The sequence below is a fragment of the Meriones unguiculatus genome, chromosome X (assembly GCF_030254825.1).
Source record: "Meriones unguiculatus strain TT.TT164.6M chromosome X, Bangor_MerUng_6.1, whole genome shotgun sequence".
NCBI lineage: Eukaryota > Metazoa > Chordata > Mammalia > Rodentia > Muridae > Meriones > Meriones unguiculatus.
The window spans coordinates 148,581,269-148,596,171 of record NC_083369.1 but is presented as its reverse complement, the minus strand read 5'-3'; the positions used below and the strand labels follow the sequence as shown (position 1 = coordinate 148,596,171).

General features: G+C 35.9%; 1 protein-coding gene across 1 annotated transcript in view; it reads right to left on the bottom strand.

The window, feature by feature from the left end:
- Window positions 1–14,903, bottom strand: part of LOC132649969 (ran-binding protein 9-like) — a 64,610-nt gene that overhangs the window by 36,582 nt on the left and 13,125 nt on the right. Inside the window, 4 exon segments of the mRNA XM_060374742.1 lie at window positions 4,378–4,400; window positions 8,398–8,565; window positions 9,698–9,750; window positions 13,188–13,299. Of these exon segments, the coding sequence (XP_060230725.1) occupies window positions 4,378–4,400; window positions 8,398–8,565; window positions 9,698–9,750; window positions 13,188–13,299 (356 nt within the window).

The window sequence follows — 14,903 nt, the reverse complement described above, 5'->3', positions numbered from 1 at the left end:
TAAAGTGGAAAAAAAGGTCAAATGTAAAAACGAATAGCATCAAATAAGTTTTTTTTTTGATTAGTAATCAACTGTTGCAGAGAGAGAGAGAGAGAGAGAGAGAGAGAGAGAGAGAGAGATCATATACTGAATGTTCACTAAATGCCAGCTCCACTCCTTAGAATCTCTTGTGAGGTTCTTGCTGCCATTACACAGATGTGCAAACTGAGAACCAGTAGTTAGACAGTGTTGCTCTACTAATAACAAGCAAAGATAGACACAGGCTACCAACAAAAGTGCAAGTTTCATCTTTATTCCCGTGACACCAAATCCTCCCACACTTTTAGTGTTTTGATTTGTGCCTTGTTTCTTTACCTTTATTTGTAGGTGCAACAGGTATTTTTACTGTAAAACATGGGAAAGTTTAAAAAGATAGTGTGTATGTAGATATTTAAAGCAAATTGGGGGTATATTTAAAAATAACTGTTCAACAAGCAGCACAAATCATAAACAAAATAGTTCATCAAAAGAAAGACATAGACCTATGAGATTTTTACGTTACGTGATAAGAAAAAGTAGTACTTCTTTTTGGTGGGAAGGTTATGCTTATGTATGTCATACTTTATGTGTCCTTAAACTCATTGGGATTCTTCTGTCTCAGGCTCCCAAGTTTTAAGATTACAGGTGTGATCCATCATGCCTACCTTAAACTCTTAATAAGGAGCACACCTAACATATTAACAAATTTAAATGCAAAGCAGGTCAGACATTCAATATAGTCTTCTCCTTTCACCAGTTAGAAAACTGGAGACCTGAGACTCAAACCACAAACACACAGATTGTTAATGGCGTCATGAAAAAAGGGAAAAAGCTGTCTCTTTACTTCTAGCATGGCAAACTTTTCATTATAACCATCACAACATTATTAGATACTTTTAAAACAAAAACATGTAAGAAACCAAAGACAATGAATGCATGGAACAGGGCAGCCTGTTCTACATCGTGAGCTTCAGGATAGCCAAGGCTACACAATGAAACCCTGTCTCAAAAACCAGAAAAACCAAACAAACAAAAACAAAACAAATAACAAAATATCAGGTCTAGGAGAAACACTTAAAGAGGCAGGAAAAATATCACCACAGGTTACAGAACAGCTGGAGCAACAGAGTAAGACATTGTCTCCAAGTACAAAAATATGTTAGGTTTTCAGAGCATACAGTCAAGGAAAATTAAGGTTTTTGAAAATATACTCCTCGAGGATTCAATGTTCCAATTAACTCAAACAAAACCATAGACAAGGAACATATATTTTCTAAGTAATCCCTTTATGGGAAAGACTAGTCTTCCCATTTCCTTGCAGTAGAAAAATGCAGCATACAGAAGTCACACAAGACTTTCGATCCCTACAAATCCTATCAAAGGAAACCTTTAAGAACTACTACCATTTCTACCTTGCTCAGTAACAACAAAGTTGCCATTGTTTTACAGTAATTGGGAGGGAGTCTACAACACAAAATCAAACTGGCACAGAAAACCACTAGAAGCTGACAAAAAACATGCAGTGCCTAAAATCAGGTATGCCTTTGACGAATAATCTCTATTGTACTGACCAATGAAGAGGCACTGAGAATCACTGCAGCACAGCCCACCCAATGATGAACTTTAACATGCTTAACCATCAACAAGCAAAACCCAAGCAAAAACAAAACAAAACAAAACAAACAAAAAAACAACAACCAAAAAAAAAAAAAAAATCTGTAACACTTACAAGTGAATCTTGGGAGTCTTTTTGTGAAAGATTCTGCAATGAAGGATGCCATCATTTTACCTAATAGAATTTACCTGCAGGGTGTAAATGATAGCTCAGTGGGTAAGAGAGCTTTCTATGAAGGCAGGAGAAACTGAGTTCAAGCTCCAGCACATATGTAAAAGCTGAGCATGGTTGTGTGCACATGCAACCTCAGTGTCAGGGGCAGAGGCCAGTGGACTGCAGAAGCTCACTGGCTGGAAACCAGCAAGCTTCAGGTTCAGGAAGAACCCTAGAGAAAGACTCCTGACATTTTTCTCCTATGGCCTCAGCATGTGTGTTAATGTCACTCTCAAAACATGTGCATACCCTCCCATACAAAAGAATGTATTTAAAACTGCATACTCTGCTACCCTGCTGGTCACCACCAAAAATGCTCTATTCAAATGCTAATTCCTTTCACTCACACACTTGCTTATTGAAACATATAATCACTATAGTACTTTTCCTCGCTAGAGTTTATCAACTTGTTTATTTGTTTCCTAGTGAATCATTCAACAGCAATAGATATTCTACTAAATATAACTTCCTGATCTTTTTCTACTCACCCCCTTTTCACCACCAGTTATTGCCCCATACCCCCACTTCCCATTATAAGGTTCTCCAAAGTCATCAATAGTTTCTTCCTATCTCTATTGAGTTCATTCTTAACAGCCTTTCTCCACTCTGCTAAAACTTCCTTGTCATTGTCACCAGGGACCTCTACTCTACTAAATGCAATGGTCAGTTGTGGACTCCCACATCACAGGATCCATCACAGCACTAATGCAGTTGATGATTCCTGTGGCTGTTTGTATGAACAACGTCCCCCATGAGCTTGAGCATTTCAACACTTATTCCCCAGTTGGTGATACTCTTTAGAGAAGATTAGGATTAAGTGTGTCAATGGGGACAAGCTTTGAGCATTCATAATCTCTTCCCTTCCATGTTCTCTCTGGTGCATTTTTGGGAAGATGTGATCTCTCAGCCTCTTGTTCCTGCCATTATGTCTGCTGACATGTTTCCCTGCATACTATTGTCCTGTAGAACCACAAGTCAAAACAAATTCTTCCATAAGGCATCTTTGGTAAATGGATAATGATGTTTTAATAGAAAATAAGTAATGGAACTCCTTCCATTGATTCCTATCTTCGCCTGGCTTTCAGTGTCAACTATTTTCCTTACCTCACTGAGTGCTTCTCAGTTTTACTTTGATAGTTCCCTATTTTCTCCTACACTTACCATGTCCTAGAAATCCATCTACTTCTCTTCTGTGTCAACACACAACACTTGCATTTTGGACACATGCAGTTGACATCTAAATGCAAATGGCCCCAAATTTAGTGCAGACAATTATCCTTAATTCACGTTTGCAAACCAACAGTGTGTGTGACCATATTTGACTCTTACACAAAAATAAATTATTCACCCTGTTCCTCTAATTTTTCCAACTTATCCTGGTGTGATGTCTATTAGGAAGGCTATGGCAAAAGAATTACTTCAGCATTCAAATATTCGAAAGGCAGATAGAGAAAAATGGAGAGATCCTGTCTTAAAAAAAAAGTGCTAGGATGTAACTCAGTACTAACACTTTTACCCACCATGCACAAGAATGTGGAGTTTGAACCTCAGACATAAAACCATAAGGAAACAAAAAAGCTGTTCTGCTTATCATTAAACAATCCCGTCTCTACTACCAATGCATTCCTCAGGCCTACTATCTTAAAGTCAAGCCCTCTTTCTTTAAAAAAAAAAAAAATATATATATATATATATATATATATTTAAGTGTATGTAGATGTACACAAGATTTCTGAGGCCAATAGAGGGTGTCAGATCACTGGAGCTAGAGTTACTGGTAGTTATGAGCTTTCTCACATGGGTTCTGAGAATGTGAACTCTAATTCTTTGGAAGAACAATTCTTAATTGAACAGTCATCACTTTAGCCCCCAAATCTAGACTTGGATTCTGCCTGACCACTTTTCTCCCTGCTGTCTGAAATACTCTACCTAGGCACTGACTGACTCTATCAAAAGTCTCAGCTCAAGTCCCACCCTGAGGAAAGTGGGCAGCTTTTACAACTATGCCTTGCTTTAGGTTGCCCTATTTCGATCCAAACTACATAAACTCCTTTGAAATACTACAATTCACTATTTTCATTTTCTTATTCTTTAATTTCCTTAATTTTGACACTGATCTCACAACCCAACTCCAGAAATCTTTACTGGTTGCCAAATGATGCAAAAAGCACAGGATCTCACACAGCAGGTCTCAAACACCACTTAGGAGAATGAAGAGTTACAACTGTACAACCCTTTGCTGAAACTCTCAAGCATAACCAGGAAACATACTCTAAATGAACACATAGTAACAGGAGTGTTTTAGGGTTGTGGGCAAAACTCAGTGTAGAAGAGTTATTATTACAAGGGAGGCTGTAAGTCCAATCCACAAACAAGAAGAAAGGTTACTTCAAGTAATCTCCTTTGTGCTGTCAACATGACACACTGTACATGCACTTAGGATGAGTGAAACTGCTCCCCATGTCTAGTTCTAGTTTCTGTACTTTTTTAAATTAAAATTGAAAGTCATGTTTCAAAAAATTATGTCTTACCGTTAAGTGTATGAAAGCAACACCTGAAAAGAAAAAAAAAAAAAAAAAAGCATTAGTGGCTTTTTTTTTCAAAGTCAAGTAATAGTAATAGCAAAAAGCTGAATATCTAACTAAAGCAAAGAGGACAGAAAAAGAAGAAAAGGGGAAGAAAAGCCTAATTTCGTCAAGGACACTAATGTCTGCCTGCATGAATGCCTTCCTAGTAGTGATTGTCAGTCCTGGTCACAGATTCATTTTACTTCTGGGATAAAAAAAATAGATAGAAAGATGTAAAGTTTATGTAAGGTTTCAGGATATGAAAGTTTAAGATATGAGGGTCTAAAAAATTGAGGGTCTAGGAAGATGTTTCAAAGTTCGTAAATGCAAGGAAGATTGAGGGTCTAAGTAGGTATTTTAAGGTTTATAAATACAAGTTGTAAAGTGCCAGTGGCTCCAAGAAGATGTTTTAAGGTATGTGAATATAAGTTGTAATAATGTAAATAGCAATTTAAGCATATTGAAAATGTAAAAGAATTCAGATTTCTATCCTCCCTTTATGCTATTGTTGTACATATGTTGTTATAAGATTGCAAAGGTTCAGAGTTTTGACATTTATCAATAGAGTTCTAATAAACTGATGGAGCACTGACTGCTTACTATTCCATGAGAAAAAAAAAAAAAAAGAAAAAAAAAGCCTTCAGAACTATTTAAGTGAGAACACATGTTGTGTGTGTAAGGCATATATGGAACCTGAATGAATTTCCTGTTTACACTTGGGTTCCATGCTGGAGGTATCTCATTCTGTGTATGTGTGTATATGTGTGTGTGTGTGTGTGTGTTTGTGTGTATGTGTGTGTGTTCTTATATACACACATATATACATACAAATTTCTTTGTGTATGTATATATACATATATATTTTTATGTGTGTGTCTGTACACACATATATCCTATAATCCAAATCTTAAATGTTTTTCAGTCCTAAGCATGTTCCGATAAGAAATATTTGACTTGTGATATATTTTCAATGTAAAAATAATGCTTTCTGGTTGGTAAATCTGTTCTTATGCTTTAACAATCAATAAAGTGTGTTCATCTGTGCAAAGTAAAGCAAAACCTAGTGTTTTCTTGTTGTAATTCCATACAAAATATTCTAACTATATTTAGTTTCATTTATTGGCAGCCAAATATTAAAATTTATTCAAAATTGTCAGGAAATTAAATAATACAAAAAGAAAAGCATGAGAAAAATAAGAGACCATTTTAACAAGACATGACTATGCCATTTCGAACATTTTTTTGTATTGTAGATTAATATTTTTCACTAAGATATGCATTTATAATAAGTCAGTCTAAATTTATATTGTTTTAACAAAAATTCTTGGCAGTAATTACTAAAGATTTTGGTCTTTGTCAAGAGCTCTAATAATAAATAATAATAATAATAATAATAATAATAATAATAATAATAAAAACAGATTAGCTCTAGAGATCAACAATTTTGACATGTCATGTAAGCAACACAACCTGTGGATCAGGCCACAAAAATCTACCTAGTAACAAAGCTGGTAAAACTATTCAGTCTTCACTTTTTCTATTTCCTGACTTGCCAAGTTTTCTGAAATGATCTTTTTCAGGTAACAAATGATGTCTGATAAAAATTATTAAAATTTCAAGTAAGTTTGTTCTATACTTCAATGCCCCTTTTATTTTTCCAAATGAAATCCTCTCCGTTTTTTATACTGAGTATCTGTACAATTTTGAAAACTCTGCTTGAGAGAAAAACAAAACTCTGCCATCCTTATTATAGAAATATTCCTATATGCATGCCCATGGAAAGAGGCAAGAATAGCAGCTGAGTAGAATTTTATCTTCTAGATTCTAGAGTCTAGACCAAAAGCATGAAGACGTGTCATGCAGTGGGACAACTAGCTAATGCTTCCTGCTTTTCTAGTAAGAGAATCTCTGTCACCACCATTTTAATCTGCCACCACACCAGGAAAACAGCCATAGAAAAACCGTAAATGAAGAGATAGGTGTGGCTATGTTCCAAAGGAGCTTTGGCTGTCACTCCTATAGAAACCCTGTTCACTGGGATAGCTTCTGCTAACCAGGGTGATATATGCAGCCCTGGCACCCAGCCTAGAGGAACTATCATCTGTAAATTTTCAGGTTACCATGTTGGCTTTCTCTAATGACTTACTGGGACAAGTGTTACAGTTACTCTTCAGTGAGTAACTGATCACATGGTCACATGACAAAGAAGCCAAAAATCAAACCCATTCAAGACTGAAGGGCTCTGACTGACTACTATTATACTACCTACATGCTCAATATTTACTAGATTATTAATTCCATTAAATATTTCAAATTTACAGAAAATTAGAATGTAATTCCATCATTAGGTGTCCTTTTCTTAAGCATCTTATCTTTTGAAACACCTTTCTTACTCAATGAAAAGGGTTGATTTAAATATTTGTTAAAATTTAATAGGAAAAAGAATCCCATCACCTGTTATCTTCCCATCTACCAAAATAAAATTTCTTCTCTGAAATGTTTGAAAAATTAGTGTTAAAAAGGCTAATCATGGTTTTTTAACAATGCATTATTTTGCACATTTTGAGCTCTCATACCTGGAAGCAGACTTCCCTTGAGTTTAAAGTTTAAGATCTTAAACATTTTAAGCAGCCAATACAAAGACTAGTATCAGCTAACTACTTTGAATATAATCTATATTGGATCATTAACAGGATACGTAGATGAGAATAAGACTTTTTTTTTGGAAGGCCTGAAACATTTTACTTCACATAAAAGGGAAGAGTTTTTGAATTAAAAAAAAAAAATTAAGTGAAAATATTAAGCCGGACAAAAATCCAAAGACGTTACATCTGGACTGTGCTTAAGCACTACAGACACCTGCTGCAATGTAAACTGAAACTTAGAATTTTCTTCTACGCAATGAAGCACAAACAATGCCATTTACAAAATTCCATTACATAGATCAGCAGACTGCTTGCAGTCTAACTTTCCAAACACGACTCAGAAGTAAACAGTTTCTGCCCTCTAAGGTTATTTGTTATTTAATTTTTGCTTCTATTCACTTGAGCCCATTAGAAATAATCTGCGATGAGCATATAATTTCCCCAAAAGTAAAAATGTGAGGTTTTAAAAACATTAGTCTTACTACCTTTTATACTGCTTACAATTTAAAAATAAAAGTGGGCTAGAGAGATGGATCAGCAGTGAAGAATGCCGCCTACTCTTCCAGAAGACTCAAATTCAGTTACCAGTACCTACACTGTGTAGCTCAGCTCAAACCACCAGTAACTCCAGCTTCAGGAGATCCAACACCTTTTTCTGGCCTCTTCTAACACCCACAAATACATGACATACATACACACAAACACGTCCGTTTGTACAGACAAATAAAATAAAAATGCATGTTTTTTTTAAAAGAAAAAACCTACAATAACAACTATGCACAAAGCTAACTAATGAGCATATGCAGGTTGAACTAAAGCCTTAACTTCTCATTTACTTACACTGTGTCTTTGTGTTGTAAATGTATTTTAGCCCACATGTCTTTCATTTCTGTTATTTATTCTATCCTTGGACACAGACTTTTCTCAGACATCATCCTTCAGCAATCACCATCAGCAGGTCTAACTGTAAAGTATGTCCATCCTGTTCTTTTACTACAAGTACTGGACCACCCATTTCTTTTAACTGTTCCCCACACTATTTGTAGATCAGATTTTTTAAGTTGTATTAGAGAATTGAATAACTAGTAAAGTTCTTTCCACCAAGCCAAACTTAGCATTTCTATCACTAGACTGAATGGCTCAGTACTGGTTAGAACTTTTAGTATTACTAGTATTCTGGTAATAGTTCTGTACCTAAGATAGCCTTCACAGGATACAAAATGCATCACTTCTTTAACATACGCACAGACAGATAAACAGAATCACATGATAAACACAAACATCATGCATTAGTAAATTACAGAATTTGGCATTTTGTTTCAATGCATCATCTCAGTACCTAAACTATCTCCATTCTTCGTGTAAAAGCAGGTATTGTTGATAATATTAACACAACAGCCAATGACATCACCAGTTGTAAAAGTTGGTCCATACGGTTGTCCAGGTCCAGAAGAACAATATACATGTCCATCATCCCCATGGTAACAATATGAATCTTTATCCCAACCTGGAGAGATAGGTTCAGTATATTTACAATGAAGAACAAAGCTCCTCAAAATCATTTACTCACTAACATTGTGAGACAAGCCAGAAGAGCACAACAGATAATATACAAATGAAAATCTCCAAATATATATCTATATTCTCAACAACTATACTATGGAGTGATTTAAGCATTAAAATGCTGTCTACAACATTAAGGAAAACAAACTCACCACCTAGAACACATATTTTAAAAAAAGTACTGAAGAGACAGAATTCCTACCAGGAATATGAACATAAACACTGCAGTCATGCACTACATGTTTATACATGCATTACTTCTTTAGCTAATATAGCAAAGAAATTTTGCTTTAATTTGAATAACACACACATACTTTAATGAAAATAGATTATAATTTCCAGTCAACACAAATTTCTCAAGACTGTGATCCATATGTAAAACTGTCTAATAATTTTTAATGTTTTTTACACTCAACTACATACATTCTTAAATATCATAATTAAACCCCTATTAAACCCTCATAACTATTAGCAAAAATGCCCAATGAAAGAACAGCAAGGTATACAAGAAGAAAATTAGATGGCAGTGGCACTGTCTTGATATGTTCCCGTCAAAATATATTTCCTGGAGTTCTGCATAGGTCAGTTTTCATTCTACATAAAAATTTTCTTCTAGTACTGATTTTTAACATCAGGAAATAGAATCAATTTCTTCGGCTGTCTGGTTCCTGCATAGTATTTCACATCATTCACACACTCCTGAGCACACTTGTGTCATTTGTCCATAGTCTCACAAGGTCACACAACTAAAATGGGTTAAAGGTTGGGATGTGACTGGTGGCAACAGAAAGAGCAATTTTAAAATGTTTCAAGTGGCTGGTAAAAGTATGTAAAATTAAAAAAAACAAACAAACAGGAAAACAAAGCATAGGTATTATGGTATGTAAGTTCTAAAGAGGAGCATGAAATTTCAACACATTAAAACCCACTCAAATTCCACCCAGAATTCATATTTAAGAGTGATCAAAATTTAAGAAGTTATCTTTCAGCTATTTCAATTACTTGAAACGTTTAAGCAGAAATGACAGTCCTAAATGTCAGGCTCTAACAATACTGTAATTCACTTGAATGTGTACCTGGTAGTATATTCATGTTCACACTTTGAGCAGAAAGACCAACTGCCATGTAGCTGTTGGAGAACAAAAGAAAGGAAATGCAGGTTATTATACACAGATATGGACAAATCACTAAAACATAATCAGAACCAAGTCCAAACTGAGGCTCCTAAGTGAGCAAGAGAAAAGTTATTACAGTGTATTCTGTAGCAACAAAGAGTGCAGTAAACTATAGTAATCACTCATAAATATATTAAAACATTGGTAGAAGCTAGAGAGATGTCTCAGTGGATAAGATGGCACTCACAGGCAAGCCTAATAATCTGTGTACAGTGTTCTGGATCCAAGTAGTAGAAGGAGAAATTTGCCTTTCACAAGACTTCCTCTGACTTCCATACACACAAAATACCAATACTACATTCTACATGACAATAAAAGGAAATCTGAGAGATATCAAATAACCTCACGATATACCTCAAGGCTCTGAAAAAAAAAACAAAAAACCTACCATCAGTAGTTGGAAAGAAACAATTCCAGGGCAAAAATTAATAGAACAGAAACAAATAATGATAATACATATTATTAATAACACCAAGTTAGTTCTTTGAAAAGATTAAGAACAACAAACCCTTGGTCAAACTAAGCAAAAGAAAATGGGACCAATTTAAATAATCAGAGATGAAAAGGAAGCCTGTAAAACATACATCAATGTAGTTACTTAGGAAAATTTTAAAGGTATACCTTTAAAATATTATATACAGTGTACTGAATTAAAACATCTTAAAAATGAAATAATTTCTACATATGTATGGCCTATCAAAATTAAACCAAAAGGAGATGAATACTTCAAATAGATCTATAACAAGCAGCGAGATAAAAAAAAAAAAAAACAGCAATTAAAAAGAGAAAATCTCCCACAGCCACTGAGATGGCTCAACAGGTAATGGTCTGGAACTTACATAGTGGAACAAAGACCTAACTATCCACAAACTATACTCTGATCATCACACACCACACCTCTAACTAAATGTCACAACTTTAGTCCAAAAACAAAACAAAACAACAAGAAAAAAAATGAGGAATACCCAACTAATCAAAGTCCAAGTCCAAATAGATTGACTATCTTTTGTAAAATAGGAAGAGACAGACACTACCAAATTATTTTTATAAAGCCAATATTAATTTTGATACTAAGACCAGATAAAGAATTTATAATCAAAATTAATGACAAATCTCTCTGATGGACATTTGTGATATTTTGAAGAAGAATGGCCACCATAGGCACATATATTTGAATGCTTGGTCAACATGGAGTGAAACAATTTTGAAAGTATTAGAAGGATTTGGAAGCATGGATTTGATGGAGGAAGTGTGTCATTGGCAGAGGGCTTTGAGATTTCAAAGCCCCATGCCAGGCCTAGACATTCATTCTATATATCCTGCCTGCTTGCAGATCAGGATATATAGCTGTCAGCTACTTCTCCAGCACAATAGGTGCCACCATACTCTTTGCTGTGATGACAATGGACCAACTTCTCAAACTGTATGCAAATGCTTTCTTGTATAAGGATTGCCTTTGTCATGATGTCTCTTCACAGCAAGAGAACAGTAAGCAATGCAACAAAGTTTAAGCAAACAAACAACAAGTAAAACATCTGCAAACTAAATTTGAAAAATCACCAAAGATTCAACATGATCAAGTTGACTTAATTCCAGAGACAAAGGGATAATTAGTTATAATAAACACTAAAAATTATATAAATTGACAAGGATATAAATCACATGGGAATCCACAAAAAACACAAAAATGTTTTTGAAAGTGTTTCATGACAAAAGTCTTGAAGACTCTTGGAATATAACACAGTAAACAATATATATGATAAACCTATAGCCAACATTATATTAAATAGAGAATATGGATATAACCTAGAACCTCCACTCAGATGTAGCCTGTGGTAGCTCAGTAACCAATTGGTTTCCCAAAGTGAGGGGAACAAGGACTATTTCTAACAGGAACTCAATGACTGGCTCTTTTGTCTCCCCACCCCCGAAGGGAGGAGCAGTCCTGTTAGGCCACAGAGGAGGGCTTTGCAGCCAGTCCTGAAGATACCTGATAAAACAGGATCAGATGAATGGGGAGGCGGTCCCCCTTATCAGTGGACTTGGAAAGGGGCACGGTGGAGATGGGGGAGGGAGGGAGGGACTGGGAGGGAATGAGGGATCGGGACACGGATGGGATACAGAGTTAATAAAATGTAACTGATAAAAAAATAATAATAAAATCAAAAAGAAAAAAAAAAGTATTTCCACCAAAAACAGGAGCAGTACAAGGCTGTTGTTTTCTCAACTCAGTCTTTTTTTTTTTTATTAATTACACTTTATTCACTTTGTATCCCCTCTGTGGTTCACTCCTTCCTCCTGTCCCAATCCCTCCCTTCCTCCACCCTTCTGCATGCATGCAGCTCCCCAAGTCCACTGATAGGGGAGGTCTTCTTTTTCTTCCTTCTGATCCTATTGAATTAGGTCTCATCAAGAGTGGCTGCATTGTCTTCTGTGGCCTGGTAATTTTGCTTCCCCTTCAGGGGGAGGAGCTTAAAGAGCAGGCCAATCAGTTCATGTCAGAGGCAGTCCCTGTTCCTATTACAATGGAACCCATTTGGATATTGAACTGCCATGGGTTACATCTGTGCAGGGGTCTTAGGTTATCTCCATGCACTCCTAGGCATATACCCAAAAGGGGCTCAAGTACACAATAAGGACATTTGCTCAACCATGTTTGTAGCAGCCTTATTTGTAATAGCCAGAAGCTGGAATCTTTGATAGGATATGCACCAAATTCCTCATAGGCCTTTCTAAAAATGCCTACACCATTACCAAAGTTGATTACTGAAAATTCTGAATGAGAATATTTTGGTTAAGTTCCAAAACTTACTTTAATAGGCCCATAAGTGATTCTGATATGCATACATATCACAGCACATCAATTATTAGACTGAGCAATAAACCAAAGGTGGTTCCACAATCAACCAGAGTTTTATTCTGAAGCTTTCATACCACATACTAACCTCCTAGGAAGCTCTGAATCAAGAACTTAGAAGCAATCCACCTTCCAAGTCATACCTCAAATCCTGAACCCCAAGCCCTCAAAGATACCTACAAGCCACATACCGGCTTTGACTAAGCAAGTTTTAGAAGAACCAGCTTCTCAGCAGAATTGAGAAAAAAAAAAAAAAAAACAAAAACAAAACTGAGACACTCTTGATTAAACCTCAACTCTCAGTTTTAATAATGACCCTGCTAGAAAGACTGTTACAACCATGAGCTCAAGCTTTATTTCAGCTAGTACTTAAAAGAACCAATCTGTTGTACCATAACATTTAGAGCCAAATTTTCCAAAACCAACATCTTCAAGATTACAACTTTCCAATTATATCATATACATTTATGAATCATTTCAAATATAATTATCCAGGAATAAAAAATGGTTATGGCAACCAAAATTTACACTTACCTGTCTCTTCCCTTACTGACAATATTTACTTCAAAATAATAAATCCCACAGGCTGTTGGTATGGGATGAGCAGCTTGAACAGATGCCGCAATGTTGGGAGTTTTCCAGTCATCTACATGTTAAATGAGAAAAACAAAGGACGGATGAGATTTTCAAGTGAAAATAATAAATAATTCAGTTCTCATCATTTCCAGTAACTGAAGAAGTGACAAAAAGTTAATATTACAATGAATTCAATATTCAAAATAGCTGCAGCTAGACAAAAAAACTCTTCACACTATCACTTGGTTGTATTAAGAGTTCAGAATCCAGCCAGGCTGTGGTGGCACAAGCCTTTAATCCCTACACTGGGAGACAGAGGCAGGCAGATCTCTGTGAGTTAGAAGACAACCTGATCTACAGAGGAAGTTCCAGGAAAGCCAGGGCTACACAGAAAACTCTTGTCTAAAGAAAATGTTTTCAAGAAAAATAGTTCAGTAGCTAAGCAAGAAGGAGGACCCTAGGATAGATGTTCAATCCTCACTCAGAAATACCAACAGGATAGAAATTGGGAAGGGAGAAAATAGGGAACAGGGCAAGAGCTTAACAAAGAGGACCTCTGACTCGACCCAGCAGGATATCAAAGCAGAACCCGTGACTCATAGTCTAAATTTGGGCAGAGTGCAGGGAATCTTATGAAAGTTAGGGGAGAGAGAAAGATCTGAAGAGGACAGGAACTCCACAAGGAAAGCAACAGAACCAAAAAATCTGGTCAAGGGGTCTTTTTTGAGACTGACACTCCACCCGAGGACGAGCCATGGGGATAATCTAGAACACCCGCACAGATGTAACCAATGGCATCTCAGTTTCCAAGTGGGTGCCCTACTTGGAACAGTGGAAACAGGGACTGTCTTTGACATGAACTCAGAGGCTAGATCCGGAGCAGCCTTACCAGGACACAGAGGAAGACATCGCAGATGGTCTTGAGTCCTGATAGGCTAGATTCAGATAGAAGGGGAGGAGGACCTTCTCTATCAGTGTACTTTGTGGCTGGGGGGTTGGGGGGATATGGGAAGATATGATAGAGGGAGTGTGGGATTGGTAAGGGATGAGGGAGAAGACTACAACTTGAATATAAAGTGAATAAAGTGTAATTAATAATAAAAATTTCAGAATCTGAACACAATGAGTATGGGCAATGACCCTTATTGTTCCTTTTAAAAATTTTCAAAAGAGATTTTCTTCACGCATGCTGCTCCCCAAGTCCATTCATAGGAGAGGTCTTCTTTTACTTTCTTCTGATCCTAATCTATTAGGTCTCACCAGGAGTGGCTATAGGGAGGGATGGGAGGGGAGGAGGGAGGAAGGTACAAGGGGGATACAAAGTGAATAAAGTGTAATTACTAAAAAAAAAAAAATTAAAGAAGAAATGCACACAGGCAGAAATTTTACAGAATTTATGGATAATTACATTTTTTTTTTCCGATTTAAGAAGCATAGTTTCCTCTCTCATTGGCTTCTTGACTCTTCAGTAACCAAAAACAAGGCAATTTCAACCATTACATATTATGAGAAAAATATCTCAAGCCTTAAAAGACTTTTTCACATATTCAAGCACATTTGTAAACTGTAAAGAAATATGACAGGCCCCAAATATATAACATGTAAAAAGTTTTTAAGCATATATAAAAATTTCAGCAGCAAATTATTTTAACGTACCTCAAATTTTAATTTTGA